Genomic DNA, 18,689 nt, shown 5'->3' on the forward strand with positions numbered 1-18,689 from the left:
CACGGACCTTCTGTGGATGTATCTATGTTCGAAGCAATAACTTGTGTTTGTTGCAGGTGGAAAAATCCATATTTGATGCTTGAGCTATGCAAATAGTGGTTAGATGAAATTTGAATTTGCGGAGTTTTGCAAATGAGGTGTTTTTTATGTTTCTAACAACCAAATAATGGAGCAGAGTGTAACCGGGCACTTAAGAAGACTCGTCAGCTCTAGGTCACACTCTAAGTAATCTTAGGTATATAACATAGATATAGTTATAATATAAGAAGGTTAAGTTCACAAATTTAAATTACTTATCAATGTGTGAATATTACCATCATCCTAGTAGTGTACAGCAGTAGTGTTACGGGAGGCTGTCTGATAATAACCGAAAGGAGTATCAGACAGTCAGGGTCCACCGTGCAAAGACTTTGCTGCAGACTATGGCAGAGTGCAATACCTCTGTTAACTCACAGAAGGATATAATAAGAAAGTAAAGCAATTCCTCCCTTACTTGGAGGGTGTGTGGAATGATCTCTGTTAATAATCACAGAGACAAAGGCAATGTGTGCGAAATGGCACCTACCTAGGTCCGCTCTTCTAGTGGTGCAAAAGAGACGAACAGCAGCGTAAGCCGCACAAAGCTCCTACCTGCGTTCGCTCCACTAGTGTGCGAGGACACGAACCACTAGATATGGCACCTGCCTAGGTCCGCTCTTCTAGTGGTGCAAAAGAGACGAACAGCAGCGTAAGCCGCACAAAGCTCCTACCTCTGTTCGCTCCCCTAGTGTGCGAGGATACGAACAACTGCCAGACGCAGTATAAGGAACGTTACCCTAGCGGCAACGTCCACCTACGAGTAGAATCACAAGGCCCAGCCAGACCATGTGCCTCAGGCACCTGCCTATGTCCGCTCCCCTAAGAGGTAAGGATACGGACAGCAGCCGAAGCTGTAAGGTATAAGAACGCTACCCTGCCGGTAGCGCTCACCTAGCATAGACAGAGGAATGCCTAGAGGAACGCGCACAGAGCGTCTACTCATATGCATGAACCAAGAGGACTGAGCACCATACGGCGTGTGTCAGGGTCTTATATAGACTCTGTGCCTCATCCAAGATGGAGGACACCAGAGCCAATCCGCTGCCAGAATGACAGGAGTGACGTCATGCTGGCCTATCACCGAGCAAGACGTCACAAGCACATGACCAGCGACCAATCGGCATAGAAGGTGTCAGAGACATGTGACCTCGTGTCAGCGATGATGTCACCCGCACATGTGCAATGGCTCCAAGATTGGACTTAGTCTCCGGCGCTCGCACATGTGCAGTAGCAAGAAATCTGGACTTAGTCTCCAGCGCTCGCACATGTGCAGTAGCAAGAAATCTGGACTTAGTCTCCAGCGCTCGCACATGTGCAGTAGCAAGAAATCTGGACTTAGTCTCCAGTGCTCGCACATGTGCAGTAGCAAGAAATCTGGACTTAGTCTCCAGTGCTCGCAGCAACCGTAACAGTACCTCCCCCTCAAGGGCCTCCCTCCCGGCGACGCAGATAATCGGCAACTAAGTCGGGAGCATGGACAGCCTCCTCAGGCTCCCAAGAGCGATGTTCCGGGCCATAGCCCTCCCAATCTATCAAGAAGAACCTGCGCCCTCTAACCATCTTAGAACCAACTATGGCTCGTACCTCATAGCTAGAGCGAGAGGAATCAGAGGCAGGAGAGTGCACTTCACGAGCGTGAGGTAAAATAGCCGGCTTTAGCAGTGAGACATGGAATTTGTCATGAATCCTAAGATGGACAGGTAACTTCAATTGATAGACTACAGGATTTACCTGTCGAAGAACCTCATAAGGACCCAGGAAGCGAGGAGCAAATTTGACAGAGCTCACTCTAAGTCTCACGTGTTTTGCAGAGAGCCACACAAAGTCCCCTGGAGAAAAGACAGGAGCCGGGCGACGAAACCGATCGGACACCGTCTTCATACGGTCCTTAGCTGCTTGGATCGACTCTTGAGTCCGATCCCAAACCTCTCTGGCATTAGTTGCCCAGTCGGCCACAAGAGGAGGAGGTGCAGCAGCGGGAAACGGTACCGGTACCCTAGGGTGTTGCCCATTATTGAGTACGAACGGTGTCTGCCCAGTGGCCTCAGCCAGCGAATTGTTAAGGGCAAATTCTGCCCAGGGTAGGAGGGAGGACCAGTTATCGTGGTTCTCAGCAACAAAGTGTCGAAGGTATATAATCATAGATTGATTGGTACGTTCAACCAAACCATTGGTCTCCGGATGGTATGCTGAAGAGAGATTCAACTCAATTTGCAGAAGGCTACAAAGATCTCGCCAGAAACGGGAAGTAAATTGCGGGCCTCTATCACAAATGATACGATCTGGCATCCCGTGAAGCCTAAAGACATGCTTGAGGAATAGTTTGGCTAGTACCCTGGAAGATGGGATTCTCGATAACGGTACGAGATGAACCATCCGGGAGAAATGGTCCGTAATGACCCACACAAATCTATGTCCCTGTGAACATGGAAGATCACCCACAAAGTCCATGCCTACCACCTCCCATGGTCTATCTGGCACTGGTAAAGGATGCAAGAGCCCAGCCGGTCTCTGCCGTAATGGACGGTTGCGAGCACACGAGTAGCAGGAACCGACATATCTCTTGACGTGGCTGGCTAAGTGTGGCCACCAATACCACCTCTCCAGTAACTCTCGTGTCCGCCTAATACCAAAATGCCCACCCACCTTTGAGGTGTGGGCCCATGACAGTATATCATTCTGTCGATCAGGCGGAACAAAGGTCTTGCCCGGTGGGATTTGGTCTAACGTCACAGGGGAGAGCGTATGAAAAACCCTGGAGGGAAGGATAAGACGAGGTTCGTCAATCTCTTCCTGGGTAGAAAGCATAGAGCGAGACAGGGCGTCTGCCTTGTTATTCTTACTCCCAGACAAATAGTTGATGGAGAAGTGAAAGCGGGAGAAAAACAAGGACCAGCGGGCTTGGCGAGGATTCAGACGCTGAGCGGTTTGTAAGTACGTCATATTCTTATGGTCTGTATAGACCTGGAAAGGATGTTTCGCTCCTTCCAGCAAGTGACGCCACTCCTCCAAGGCTAATCTCAAGGCGAGCAGTTCCCTATCCCCAATGGTATAGTTTCTCTCTGCCGGTGAAAAGGTTTTAGCAAAGAAGAAACACGGCCTTTTTCTACCTGCACCGTTCTTTTGATACAAGACCGCACCAGCACCCACTGAAGAGCCATCAACCTCTAAGAGGAAGGGCTTACTCTCATCGGGTCTTTGAAGAACGGGAGCAGTTGAAAAGTGTCTTTTTACTGCCTCAAAAGCCTGAGATGTCTCAGTAGACCAGGCTTTGGGATTAGCACCTTTCTTAGTCAAGGCCACCAAAGGGGCCACCAAAGTAGAAAAATGGGGTATGAACTGCCTGTAATAATTTATGAATCCTAAGAAGCGTTGCACCGCCTTCAAGGAATGAGGTTCGGACCATTGCAGGACAGCAGAGAGCTTCGCAGGATCCATAGCCAGACCCTCTTGTGAGATAATGTAACCCAAAAAAGGCAATGAGGACTGCTCGAATACACATTTCTCTAGTTTAGCAAACAATGAGTGCTCCCTTAAACGGGAAAGGACACGAACGACATCCTGACGATGAGTCTCCAGATCAGGAGAAAAAATCAGGATGTCGTCCAGATACACCACTACTGAGGATAACAGTAAATCCCTGAACACATCGTTTACGAAGTCCTGAAATACTGCGGGAGCATTACATAACCCAAAAGGCATGACGAGGTATTCATAGTGACCATCTCGGGTGTTAAAAGCGGTCTTCCATTCGTCACCCTTTCGAATTCGTACCAAGTTATACGCACCCCGCAGATCCAACTTCGTAAAAACTTGAGCTCCTCTCAGTCTGTCAAAGAGCTCCGAAATTAAAGGTAATGGGTATTTGTTCTTTATTGTGATTGCGTTGAGACCCCTGTAATCTATGCAGGGACGCAAATCACCCTCTTTCTTCCGAACAAAGAAAAACCCAGCTCCCGCGGGAGAGACAGACTTACGAATGAACCCCTTCTCTAAGCTCTCTCTTATATAGGTCGACATGGCCTCCGACTCAGGTATCGACAGGGGGTAAACCCTGCCTTTAGGTGGAACCGAACCTGGGATAAGGTCTATGGCACAGTCATACGGCCTATGGGGTGGAAGAACCTCAGCACCCTGTTTGGAGAACACGTCAGCGAAATCCAAATAGGGTGTAGGTATGGGAGAGAGATCAGTTGATGCAACCGCAACGACCTTAGGTGGTAAGGGAAGACATCGGGACTGACATTTCGAACCCCAACTAATAATGCTGTCAGACTCCCAGTCAATGTGAGGAGCATGAGTCCGAAGCCATGGAAGACCCAGAAGGACGTCGTCTATACCCTCAGGTAAAACAAGAAAAGAAATCTCCTCTATGTGACCCTGAGACAGGGAAAGGCGCAAGGGAACTGTCCTCAATGTAATGGAGTCAGACAACATAGTTCCATTAACAACACGGACAGGAATAGGCGCCTCTAACATGATAGAGGGAATATTGTGTCCCTTTACAAATCCTGAGGACACAAAAATCCCGTCAGCTCCGGAATCCACAAAAGCCATAATAGGCCATGTATTCTCAGATAACGAGAGCTGACCTGGGATACAACACTTAGAGGGTGCAGAAGACGTCTCTAGTAACCCCCCTCTAATGGTTACTAGGCCAGGGAGTTTCCCTGACGACTAGGACACTTGTTGGCATAGTGCCCAGCCTGACGACATACGTAACATATAGGAGGACCAGACTTGCGTAGTCTGGAGAACGTATGACCTAACTCCATAGGAGTGGGAGATGTTTCAGATGCTGAGGAAGATGGTAGTGGACCCTCAACAACTGGAATAGCCCGATGCTTAGGGCGTGAGGAAGAGACCTCGAGTCTACGTTCCTTATGGCGTATATCGATCCTCGTTGCTACTGTGATCAAGTCCTCCAGAGAAGCAGGGACCTCACGAGTAGCAAGGGCATCCTTGACATAGCCTGCCAACCCTCTCCAGAAGATAGGAATCAACACCTTCTCTGGCCAATCTAGTTCTGCCACCAGAGTTCTAAAAGCAATGGCATAAGAACTAGTGGATAACGAACCCTGAGATAGATCTAACAGTCTCAGGGCCGCATCATGGGTAACCTGCGGACCCATGAATACCGCCTTAAGAGCATCAAGAAAGTCTTGATGTCTCAGAGTAACCACATCAGAGCGCTCCCATAGGGGAGTCGCCCATTCTAAGGCTTTGTCCTGAAGTAAGGAGATGATAAAGCCTACTCTGGACCTCTCCGTAGAGAAGCGAGAAGAGTTAACCTCTAGGTGTATCTGACACTGACTAATGAAACCACGACATGATCTGGCATCGCCAGAATATCTGTTTGGTAGAGCAAGTCGAGGATCATGTGCAGATGTCACCATGGTCTGAGGTTTATCCTCTATACTCTTGAGCCGTGACTCAAGTACTTGTATGTAACGGTGTAACTGCTGATATTCTGCCATAACTGCCAGACCCTTGGCTCAGTCCTAATGTTACGGGGGGCTGTCTGATAATAACCGAAAGGAGTATCAGACAGTCAGGGTCCACCGTACAAAGACTTTGCTGCAGACTATGGCAGAGTGCAATACCTCTGTTAACTCACAGAAGGATATAATAAGAAAGTAAAGCAATTCCTCCCTTACTTGGAGGGTGTGTGGAATGATCTCTGTTAATAATCACAGAGACAAAGGCAATGTGTGCGAAATGGCACCTACCTAGGTCCGCTCTTCTAGTGGTGCAAAAGAGACGAACAGCAGCGTAAGCCGCACAAAGCTCCTACCTGCGTTCGCTCCACTAGTGTGCGAGGACACGAACCACTAGATATGGCACCTGCCTAGGTCCGCTCTTCTAGTGGTGCAAAAGAGACGAACAGCAGCGTAAGCCGCACAAAGCTCCTACCTCTGTTCGCTCCCCTAGTGTGCGAGGATACGAACAACTGCCAGACGCAGTATAAGGAACGTTACCCTAGCGGCAACGTCCACCTACGAGTAGAATCACAAGGCCCAGCCAGACCATGTGCCTCAGGCACCTGCCTATGTCCGCTCCCCTAAGAGGTAAGGATACGGACAGCAGCCGAAGCTGTAAGGTATAAGAACGCTACCCTGCCGGTAGCGCTCACCTAGCATAGACAGAGGAATGCCTAGAGGAACGCGCACAGAGCGTCTACTCATATGCATGAACCAAGAGGACTGAGCACCATGCGGCGTGTGTCAGGGTCTTATATAGACTCTGTGCCTCATCCAAGATGGAGGACACCAGAGCCAATCCGCTGCCAGAATGACAGGAGTGACGTCATGCTGGCCTATCACCGAGCAAGACGTCACAAGCACATGACCAGCGACCAATCGGCATAGAAGGTGTCAGAGACATGTGACCTCGTGTCAGCGATGATGTCACCCGCACATGTGCAATGGCTCCAATATAGGACTTAGTCTCCGGCGCTCGCACATGTGCAGTAGCAAGAAATCTGGACTTAGTCTCCAGCGCTCGCACATGTGCAGTAGCAAGAAATCTGGACTTAGTCTCCAGCGCTCGCACATGTGCAGTAGCAAGAAATCTGGACTTAGTCTCCAGTGCTCGCACATGTGCAGTAGCAAGAAATCTGGACTTAGTCTCCAGTGCTCGCAGCAACCGTAACAAGTAGTATCATGTCACTGCTGATGATTCTAAAACTGTATCCAGCTATAAACCCCTATTCATCCAATGTGATGTGTGTATACCGCAGGACATAAGTCTATTCATGGATATAAAGTATACTGAAGTTACAATGTATCTGCTATAAACCCCGAGTTCTGGTCTCATCTCATTCTCCTCTATCGTCTGACTCCTATCTGCAAATCAATAGAGCCCAAAAGATTTCGACATTAAAGTTTTCCTGACTGGGATGAAGATTCTACTAATGCTTTATCTCATTATCCTATCCAATATCTAAAAAGAAAGTCAATGATCACAGACAAAAAAGAGAAAAAAAAAAGTATTTGCAAGAATCAGGGCATATTGTTTGAATGTCTCTATTATCTGCTGGCAGCAATTGTTTCTGTGGCATCGTAGACTATAAAAAGGCTGTTATGCAGGAAGTGAGTCCATCTGTGGCAGAGACCATAGGAAAGGCTGAAATCTGTAATTTACAGCTCTTCAAGGTCTAATAAAAATGGACATATGGGAGATCCGGCAATAAAAAGATGCAGCTTTAGAGAAATAAAATACATGGAGTAATTGTGGAGATGAAGATCATAATGGAAGAGGACAGCATCGATGAGAAAAGTGTTTGTAGGATGTGAGACTAGTTGTATGTACTGTGTAAAGATTGTGACAAAAAGACAGATTGCTCGGGGTCCATTACGTATTTTCCCATAACTGTACATAATGTGACAGTGATTGAAAGCAATGCATCTGCTATATATAGTTGGGTTAGAGGTCTGCATATGTCATCTGTAGGTGTAAATAATTTGTTGTGCACATATCAATTCACACGAGGGTACAGGGAAAAATAAAGCCTTGCACCCTGTTACAGCACCCAGATCCCACTGGTTCCTGTACTGACTAGAATGTCATTGGCCACACAACTAGATACCACAGCCCGGTCTTGGCTCTTATAAGGCCATTAAGATGTACCTCTTTCCTCCTGAGGAACTAGAGTGGAGGTCGCTACCCACAACTAACCAGGATAAGGAAAGTGTGCAGGGTAGATAAAGACCAAAGGTAGGCAAAAACAAAACATGTGCACTTTGGAAAGTGATGATTTTGTGATCTTTCCACAATTTTGTCCGTGATACTTCATATGGATATGTTTCTGCAAGAGAAGATTTGGTAAGGAGGAAGATATTGGGATGGTTGACGTATCACCGTAACTTTCCGTATTGACAACTGTTGCGAAGATATCTTTATGGGGGAACTTTTTAAACTTTAACAACAGAATAAATAAAGAACCCACATGTATGTGTGATATTAATCAGTATTATCTGAAGTTCAGACTCGTGAGACAAGTTGAAATGGACATTATTGAATGTGGACTCGCTGTTCCCATTTTCAGTCTTTAGATTTTCTTTGTAGACTGATGAATTTTTGGTTTTGCATGTTAATGTTGAAATTCCCTTGTCTTAGACATAAAAAAATCTCTTTTCATGATCGTTAATAGTTCTACATTATTTATGATTTTACTATTCAATAATGTGGTGGAGATATTACAGTGATACTACTAAAAGCAAAGAAAACATCGAGATATTCGAACTTTCCCTGGTCAATAAAGTAGACAGAAGACTGAGTCTTCTTAAGAGTTGATTTCTTTTATCTATGGCTTTCTAGAAAACCACAGCACCATCGCCATGATCTGCTTCCTTAACTTGATATTGGCAAAGATAATGACGAGAGACTCGGCTGTTGGAACAGACATAAATACCAACCAGCTGAAAATTGTGTAAGGATCTTCAGGGTTGGGGCTCATTGAAAAGAACACAATCTCACTTATGTAGAATATGATTTTACTATTCAATAAAGTGGTGGAAATATTACAGTGATACTACTAAAAGCAAAGAAAACATTGAGATATTCGAACTTTCCCTGGTCAATAAAGTAGACATAAGAGTGAATCTTCCTAAGAATTGATTTCTTTTAGCTATGTCTGTTACGGTTGCTGCGAGCACTGGAGACTATGTCCAGATTTCTTGCTACTGCACATGTGCGAGCGCTGGAGACTAAGTCCAGATTTCTTGCTACTGCACATGTGCGAGCGCTGGAGACTAAGTCCAGATTTCTTGCTACTGCACATGTGCGAGCGCCGGACACTAAGTCCAATCTTGGAGCCATTGCACATGTGCGGGTGACATCATCGCTGACACGAGGTCACATGTCTCTGACACCTTCTATGCCGATTGGTCGCTGGTCATGTGCTTGTGACGGCTTGCTCGGTGATAGGCCAGCATGACGTCACTCCTGTCGTTCTGGCAGCGGATTGGCTCTGGTGTCCTCCATCTTGGATGAGGCACAGAGTCTATATAAGACCCTGACACACGCCGCATGGTGCTCAGTCCTCTTGGTTCATGCATATGAGTAGACGCTCTGTGCGCGTTCCTCTAGGCATTCCTCTGTCTATGCTAGGTGAGCGCTACCGGCAGGGTAGCGTTCTTATACCTTACAGCTTCGGCTGCTGTCCGTATCCTTACCTCTTAGGGGAGCGGACATAGGCAGGTGCCTGAGGCACATGGTCTGGCTGGGCCTTGTGATTCTACTCGTAGGTGGACGTTGCCGCTAGGGTAACGTTCCTTATACTGCGTCTGGCAGTTGTTCGTATCCTCGCACACTAGGGGAGCGAACAGAGGTAGGAGCTTTGTGCGGCTTACGCTGCTGTTCGTCTCTTTTGCACCACTAGAAGAGCGGACCTAGGCAGGTGCCATATCTAGTGGTTCGTGTCCTCGCATACTAGTGGAGCGAACGCAGGTAGGAGCTTTGTGCGGCTTACGCTGCTGTTCGTCTCTTTTGCACCACTAGAAGAGCGGACCTAGGTAGGTGCCATTTTGCACACATTGCATTTGTCTCTGTGATTATTAACAGAGATCATTCCACACACCCTCCAAGTAAGGGAGGAATTGCTTTACTTACTTATTATATCCTTCTGTGAGTTAACAGAGGTATTGCACTCTGCCATAGTCTGCAGCAGAGCCTTTGCACGGTGGACCCTGACTGTCTGATACTCCTTTAGGTTCTTATCAGATAGCCCTCCGTAACATTAGGACTGAGCCAAGGGTCTGGCAGTTATGGCAGAATATCAGCAGTTACACCGTTACATACAAGTACTTGAGTCACGGCTCAAGAGTATAGAGGATAAACCTCAGACCATGGTGACATCTGCACATGATCCTCGACTTGCTCTGCCAAACAGATATTCTGGCGATGCCAGATCATGTCGTGGTTTCATTAGTCAGTGTCAGATACACCTAGAGGTCAACTCTTCTCGCTTCTCTACGGAGAGGTCCAGAGTAGGCTTTATCATCTCCTTACTTCAGGACAAAGCCTTAGAATGGGCGACTCCCCTATGGGAGCGCTCTGATGTGGTTACTCTGAGACATCAAGACTTTCTTGATGCTCTTAAGGCGGTATTCATGGGTCCGCAGGTTACCCATGATGCGGCCCTGAGACTGTTAGATCTATCTCAGGGTTCGTTATCCACTAGTTCTTATGCCATTGCTTTTAGAACTCTGGTGGCAGAACTAGATTGGCCAGAGAAGGTGTTGATTCCTATCTTCTGGAGAGGGTTGGCAGGCTATGTCAAGGATGCCCTTGCTACTCGTGAGGTCCCTGCTTCTCTGGAGGACTTGATCACAGTAGCAACGAGGATCGATGTACGCCATAAGGAACGTAGACTCGAGGTCTCTTCCTCACGCCCTAAGCATCGGGCTATTCCAGTTGTTGAGGGTCCACTACCATCTTCCTCAGCATCTGAAACATCTCCCACTCCTATGGAGTTAGGTCATACGTTCTCCAGACTACGCAAGTCTGGTCCTCCTATATGTTACGTATGTCGTCAGGCTGGGCACTATGCCAACAAGTGTCCTAGTCATCAGGGAAACTCCCTGGCCTAGTAACCATTAGAGGGGGGTTACTAGAGACGTCTTCTGCACCCTCTAAGTGTTGTATCCCAGGTCAGCTCTCGTTATCTGAGAATACATGGCCTATTATGGCTTTTGTGGATTCCGGAGCTGACGGGATTTTTGTGTCCTCAGGATTTGTAAAGGGACACAATATTCCCTCTATCATGTTAGATGCGCCTATTCCTGTCCGTGTTGTTAATGGAACTATGTTGTCTGACTCCATTACATTGAGGACAGTTCCCTTGCGCCTTTCCCTGTCTCAGGGTCACATAGAGGAGATTTCTTTTCTTGTTTTGCCTGAGGGTATAGACGACGTCCTTCTGGGCCTTCCATGGCTTCGGACTCATGCTCCTCACATTGACTGGGAGTCTGACAGCATTATTAGTTGGGGTTCGAAATGTCAGTCCCGATGTCTTCCCTTACCACCTAAGGTCGTTGCGGTTGCATCAACTGATCTCTCTCCCATACCTACACCCTATTTGGATTTCGCTGACGTGTTCTCCAAACAGGGTGCTGAGGTTCTTCCACCCCATAGGCCGTATGACTGTGCCATAGACCTTATCCCAGGTTCGGTTCCACCTAAAGGCAGGGTTTACCCCCTGTCGATACCTGAGTCGGAGGCCATGTCGACCTATATAAGAGAGAGCTTAGAGAAGGGGTTCATTCGTAAGTCTGTCTCTCCCGCGGGAGCTGGGTTTTTCTTTGTTCGGAAGAAAGAGGGTGATTTGCGTCCCTGCATAGATTACAGGGGTCTCAACGCAATCACAATAAAGAACAAATACCCATTACCTTTAATTTCGGAGCTCTTTGACAGACTGAGAGGAGCTCAAGTTTTTACGAAGTTGGATCTGCGGGGTGTGTATAACTTGGTACGAATTCAAAAGGGTGACGAATGGAAGACCGCTTTTAACACCCGAGACGGTCACTATGAATACCTCGTCATGCCTTTTGGGTTATGTAATGCACCCGCAGTATTTCAGGACTTCGTAAATGATGTGTTCAGGGATTTACTGTTATCCTTAGTAGTGGTGTATCTGGACGACATCCTGATTTTTTCTCCTGATCTGGAGACTCATCGTCAGGATGTCGTTCGTGTCCTTTCCCGTTTAAGGGAGCACTCATTGTTTGCTAAACTCGAGAAATGTGTATTCGAGCAGTCCTCATTGCCTTTTTTGGGTTACATTATCTCACAAGAGGGTCTGGCTATGGATCCTGCGAAGCTCTCTGCTGTCCTGCAATGGTCCGAACCTCATTCCTTGAAGGCGGTGCAACGCTTCTTAGGATTCATAAATTATTACAGGCAGTTCATACCCCATTTTTCTACTTTGGTGGCCCCTTTGGTGGCCTTGACTAAGAAAGGTGCTAATCCCAAAGCCTGGTCTACTGAGACATCTCAGGCTTTTGAGGCAGTAAAAAGACACTTTTCAACTGCTCCCGTTCTTCAAAGACCCGATGAGAGTAAGCCCTTCCTCTTAGAGGTTGATGCCTCTTCAGTGGGTGCTGGTGCGGTCTTGTATCAAAAGAACGGTGCAGGTAGAAAAAGGCCGTGTTTCTTCTTTGCTAAAACCTTTTCACCGGCAGAGAGAAACTATACCATTGGGGATAGGGAACTGCTCGCCTTGAGATTAGCCTTGGAGGAGTGGCGTCACTTGCTGGAAGGAGCGAAACATCCTTTCCAGGTCTATACAGACCATAAGAATATGACGTACTTACAAACCGCTCAGCGTCTGAATCCTCGCCAAGCCCGCTGGTCCTTGTTTTTCTCCCGCTTTCACTTCTCCATCAACTATTTGTCTGGGAGTAAGAATAACAAGGCAGACGCCCTGTCTCGCTCTATGCTTTCTACCCAGGAAGAGATTGACGAACCTCGTCTTATCCTTCCCTCCAGGGTTTTTCATACGCTCTCCCCTGTGACGTTAGACCAAATCCCACCGGGCAAGACCTTTGTTCCGCCTGATCGACAGAATGATATACTGTCATGGGCCCACACCTCAAAGGTGGGTGGGCATTTTGGTATTAGGCGGACACGAGAGTTACTGGAGAGGTGGTATTGGTGGCCACACTTAGCCAGCCACGTCAAGAGATATGTCGGTTCCTGCTACTCGTGTGCTCGCAACCGTCCATTACGGCAGAGACCGGCTGGGCTCTTGCATCCTTTACCAGTGCCAGATAGACCATGGGAGGTGGTAGGCATGGACTTTGTAGGTGATCTTCCATGTTCACAGGGACATAGATTTGTGTGGGTCATTACGGACCATTTCTCCCGGATGGTTCATCTCGTACCGTTATCGAGAATCCCATCTTCCAGGGTACTAGCCAAACTATTCCTCAAGCATGTCTTTAGGCTTCACGGGATGCCAGATCGTATCATTTGTGATAGAGGCCCACAATTTACTTCCCGTTTCTGGCGAGATCTTTGTAGCCTTCTGCAAATTGAGTTGAATCTCTCTTCGGCATACCATCCGGAGACTAATGGTTTGGTTGAACGTACCAATCAATCTATGATTATATACCTTCGACACTTTGTTGCTGAGAACCACGATAACTGGTCCTCCCTCCTACCCTGGGCAGAATTTGCCCTTAACAATTCGCTGGCTGAGGCCACTGGGCAGACACCGTTCGTACTCAATAATGGGCAACACCCTAGGGTACCGGTACCGTTTCCCGCCGCTGCACCTCCTCCTCTTGTGGCCGACTGGGCAACTAATGCCAGAGAGGTTTGGGATCGGACTCAAGAGTCGATCCAAGCAGCTAAGGACCGTATGAAGACGGTGTCCGATCGGTTTCGTCGCCCGGCCCCTGTCTTTTCTCCAGGGGACTTTGTGTGGCTCTCTGCAAAACACGTGAGACTTAGAGTGAGCTCTGTCAAATTTGCTCCTCGCTTCCTGGGTCCTTATGAGGTTCTTCGACAGGTAAATCCTGTAGTCTATCAATTGAAGTTACCTGTCCATCTTAGGATTCATGACAAATTCCATGTCTCACTGCTAAAGCCGGCTATTTTACCTCACGCTCGTGAAGTGCACTCTCCTGCCTCTGATTCCTCTCGCTCTAGCTATGAGGTACGAGCCATAGTTGGTTCTAAGATGGTTAGAGGACGCAGGTTCTTCTTGATAGATTGGGAGGGCTATGGCCCGGAACATCGCTCTTGGGAGCCTGAGGAGGCTGTCCATGCTCCCGACTTAGTTGCCAATTACCTGCGTCGCCGGGAGGGGGGCCCTTGAGGGGGAGGTACTGTTACGGTTGCTGCGAGCACTGGAGACTATGTCCAGATTTCTTGCTACTGCACATGTGCGAGCGCTGGAGACTAAGTCCAGATTTCTTGCTACTGCACATGTGCGAGCGCTGGAGACTAAGTCCAGATTTCTTGCTACTGCACATGTGCGAGCGCCGGAGACTAAGTCCAATCTTGGAGCCATTGCACATGTGCGGGTGACATCATCGCTGACACGAGGTCACATGTCTCTGACACCTTCTATGCCGATTGGTCGCTGGTCATGTGCTTGTGACGGCTTGCTCGCTGATACGCCAGCATGACGTCACTCCTGTCGTTCTGGCAGCGGATTGGCTCTGGTGTCCTCCATCTTGGATGAGGCACAGAGTCTATATAAGACCCTGACACACGCCGCATGGTGCTCAGTCCTCTTGGTTCATGCATATGAGTAGACGCTCTGTGCGCGTTCCTCTAGGCATTCCTCTGTCTATGCTAGGTGAGCGCTACCGGCAGGGTAGCGTTCTTATACCTTACAGCTTCGGCTGCTGTCCGTATCCTTACCTCTTAGGGGAGCGGACATAGGCAGGTGCCTGAGGCACATGGTCTGGCTGGGCCTTGTGATTCTACTCGTAGGTGGACGTTGCCGCTAGGGTAACGTTCCTTATACTGCGTCTGGCAGTTGTTCGTATCCTCGCACACTAGGGGAGCGAACAGAGGTAGGAGCTTTGTGCGGCTTACGCTGCTGTTCGTCTCTTTTGCACCACTAGAAGAGCGGACCTAGGCAGGTGCCATATCTAGTGGTTCGTGTCCTCGCACACTAGTGGAGCGAACGCAGGTAGGAGCTTTGTGCGGCTTATGCTGCTGTTCGTCTCTTTTGCACCACTAGAAGAGCGGACCTAGGTAGGTGCCATTTTGCACACATTGCATTCGTCTCTGTGATTATTAACAGAGATCATTCCACACACCCTCCAAGTAAGGGAGGAATTGCTTTACTTACTTATTATATCCTTCTGTGAGTTAACAGAGGTATTGCACTCTGCCATAGTCTGCAGCAGAGTCTTTGCACGGTGGACCCTGACTGTCTGATACTCCTTTAGGTTCTTATCAGATAGCCCTCCGTAACAATGTCTTTCTAGAAAATCACACACAGGACGTTTGGCTTGATCTGCCTCTTTAAGATGCCTGTCCCTAATGAAGCCGTATTTGCAGCGGCGATACGCGCCGGAGAACGATTAATTGATTATGCCTCAGCAGTCCCATCTATAATCTAGCTACTTGGGTCTCAAGCATTGCTGATCTCAAGGCCATTTTTTGGATCCCCCATATCCAGGTGGACCCCTGTGCTTAAGTGGGCTTTAATCCTCTATTCACACCTTTACTGGGCACAACCAGCAGGTTTGAATTCATTTAATGGTCTGCTTATTTATCCAGGCTTTTGGAGGGTCTGTCTGTTTATATATCCAGTGTATTAGGTCTCTTTCACACGTCAGTGATTCTGGTACGTTATATACCGATTGCATGGGTATATTTATATGATTATTGCAGACATGGTTGTTTGTGGTTTTTATATGTTTTTAAACTTGATATAACAATAAAAATATAATTTTTTATTTTTGTATATTGGTGGGCTGAATGCTTCATTTTTGCCTATGCTTTCTTCTCCCCTCTTACTTATTGGTTTATAGGCAATTAGCACCCCCAGTGCAATTTTGCAGTACGTTTGCTGTGCATTCCTCTCCTTTTTTTCTTCTGATTCTGGTACGTATGTGACAGTTTTTATACATCCGAGAATCACAGACATACGCAGATCCATAAAATCAATGGGTCTGCCCACACATTATTGATGTTTCACTGACCGTGTTTCCATGCAGCGTACATGCATGTCTGTGTGTTCCGCACAGAGACATGTCCTTTTTTTCTGTGGCATCACTGATCTCCCACGGACCACACAGTGGTCTGCTCCATGAAACACGTATCAGAAAAACACGTACATTGAAAATAAAAAGTTTTTTATACTCACCTTCTCCAATGATGCTGTCTCCGGCCACTGCTCTCCCCTGCTTCTGGGCCAGCTAATTACTCTCATGAATATGCAGTTATGCACTACACAGCCAACCCAGAAGTAGCTGCAGAGGGGAAACAGTAGCGGCCGCTGGACACAGGAGAGCAGGAGATTCAGCAGAAGTGGGGACAGGTGAGATTGGAGCACCTGATCTGCATGTGCTATCACTAATCACGGATAGCACATGGAGAACCCACGTGTGCCATGAATCACAGCACTCGGAGATACATATGCATTTTAACACATCAATAAAAAACGTCTGTGTTTTTCACAGTTGTTTGAAACAGACCTTAAAGTATTATTTGTGGAGTATATATTCTTCCTATGGTGTCCAACATGTAGTCTATTTTTAGACAATAATAGAGGTTGAAATATGGTATCCCTTTACAGCACTGCACTACTGATGGGGATACTTGTTATCTGCTGTTGGCTCATGTTTAACATCTTTGGCATTTAGTGATTTTATGTGTTTTTAATTCATGTGTGTTTTGTATCAATAAAATGTAATAATTAATGGTGATTGTTGGTGGTGCGCTCCTTCTATGCTTTGTCTTTTCTCTTTCTAAACAACCATTCTCAATCTTTAGATTTTCATTGTAAACAGAACAATTTTTGGTTTTGGATGTTGATGTTCAAATTCTCTTGGCTCAAACGTAGAAAATGTTCTTTTTATGTTTCTAATAGTTCTACATTATTTATGATTTTACTATTCAATAATGTGGTGGAAATATTACAGCGATACTACTAAAAGCAAAGAAAACATTGAGGTATTCCAGCTTTCCCCGGTCATTAAAGTAGACAGAAGACCGAGTCTTCTTTTAGGCTGCTTTCACACATTAGGCACAATCCGGCAAAAATATGAAAAAACTGATCCGGCGTCCGTTGCCGCCGGATCTGTATTTTCCCCCATAGACTTCTATTAGCACCAGATTGTGCCGGATGGCCTTCCGTTTCATCCGGCTGCTGCTGGATCCGGCAAAATTTGCTTGTCCGGCGGCCGGATGGAACATTGAATGGAATGTTCTTCTTCTCTGGCGAAAAAAATGGATGCAGCGCCGTACGATGTGTTTTATGATGGAAGCCTATGGCATCCGGATCCGTCGTCATCCGTCATATGCCGGAATCCGGCACCGGTTTCCGTTTTTTTTAAATTGAGCATGCTCACTATCAAAACGAATCCGTCAAAAAACGGAAGAAACGGATCGAAAAAACTGATGCAGTGGATCCGTTTTTTCGATGGATTGTGCCTGATGGCAAAAAAACTGATGTGTGAAACCGGCTTTAAGAACTGATTTCTTTTATCTATGGCTTTCTAGAAAACCAGAGGACCATCGCCATGATTTGCCTCCTTAACTTGGTGTTGGCAAAGATAATGACGAGAGACTCTGCTACTGGAAAAGACATAAATATCAACCAGCTGAAAATTGTGTAAGGATCTTCAGGGTTGAGGCTCATTGAAAAGAACAAATTCTCACTTATGTAGAATATAATGGAAATTATAAGGAAGCACCACATGGTTCTTATAGCATTAACGTGAGCTTGGTCTTTGGTTTGGGATAATCCAGAATCCTTCTGCCTCATCTTGTATAGATGTCTTAAAAGTGAAGTGTTGGTCACCATGATAGAGACCAAGATAAGTAGAAATGGCATGCAGCACCCCATAAATAGAGCAGTTTGTATGTAAAGGGGCTGAAAATGAAAAGCCCCACTGATAAATATGGGGTCAAAGGTGCTATTCACAGGAGACTGTCGAGTGACTTCCACACTTGCCATCCAGATGGCAGGAAGACTGATTAAAAAATAGATGGCTGCTGACAGAAGAAGGAGACGTGGTAGATACATTGAGATGTTCCTCTTTGACCAGAGAAAGAACGGATGATTGAAGTTAGAGATGGTGACACAGTAATAGATGCAGAGCCAGGCGGTGAGCCAGTTGGTGAAGTATAAAAGTGTCAGGTTGCCCACAATAGTGGTGAAAAAGATCTTCTGATTGAACAATGAAAGAAGTGAGAAAACACATAATATACCCTGGTAGCCGAGCAAACACTGGAGAGCGATGTTCACCACTCCTATGACAAGGTAGATTAGGTCGGGAGGATTCATCTTCTGTCTGGTCCTCAGTCTTTTGGCACTAGCCACCAAGATGTGTATGTTCAAAACAAATGTAGTCAAGCTGTCCAACATGCCGAAGACTAGAAGAAGCATCCATCCTGTAGACGGCATCGCGAGCCTTCTGTGGATGTATCTATGTTCGAAGCAATAACTTGTGTTTGTTGAAGGTGGAAAAATCCATATTTGATGCTTGAGCTATGCAAATAGTGGTTAGATGAAATTTGAATTTGCGGAGTTTTGCAAATGAGGTGTTTTTTATGTTTCTAACAACCAAATAATGGAGCAGAGTGTAACCGGGCACTTAAGAAGACTCGTCAGCTCTAGGTCACACTCTAAGTAATCTTAGGTATATAACATAGATATAGTTATAATATAAGAAGGTTAAAGGGGTGGTTCACCCATTTTTTTTATTTTCTGTAGGAGTTCTACTTACCTTTCTAGGCGTTTTCTCCATTGTCTTCTGTTTACAGTTCTGGCACTGAGCGGCGCTATCCTGCACGCTCAGTGCCGGTCACATGACCCCCTGGAGCTGTGGCCGCCAGCATCCTCTGACGTCCCGGCATTTCCCGGCTCTCAAACAAGATGGGTACGTCAGAGGAGGCTGGCACCACTCAGATTGAGTGAC

The 18,689-nt window shown here is 46.8% G+C and overlaps 1 protein-coding gene across 1 annotated transcript; it reads right to left on the reverse strand.

The window, feature by feature from the left end:
- Positions 1-17,254: 17,254 nt before the first annotated feature.
- Positions 17,255-18,175, reverse strand: LOC142246816 (taste receptor type 2 member 143-like). The gene has a single exon (XM_075319866.1). It carries the CDS (start codon positions 18,173-18,175, stop codon positions 17,255-17,257), a length of 921 nt encoding a protein of 306 aa, XP_075175981.1.
- Between the last annotated feature and the right edge of the window lie 514 nt (positions 18,176-18,689).

Source organism: Anomaloglossus baeobatrachus, chromosome 7 (genome assembly GCF_048569485.1).
Source record: "Anomaloglossus baeobatrachus isolate aAnoBae1 chromosome 7, aAnoBae1.hap1, whole genome shotgun sequence".
NCBI classification, from domain to species: domain Eukaryota; kingdom Metazoa; phylum Chordata; class Amphibia; order Anura; family Aromobatidae; genus Anomaloglossus; species Anomaloglossus baeobatrachus.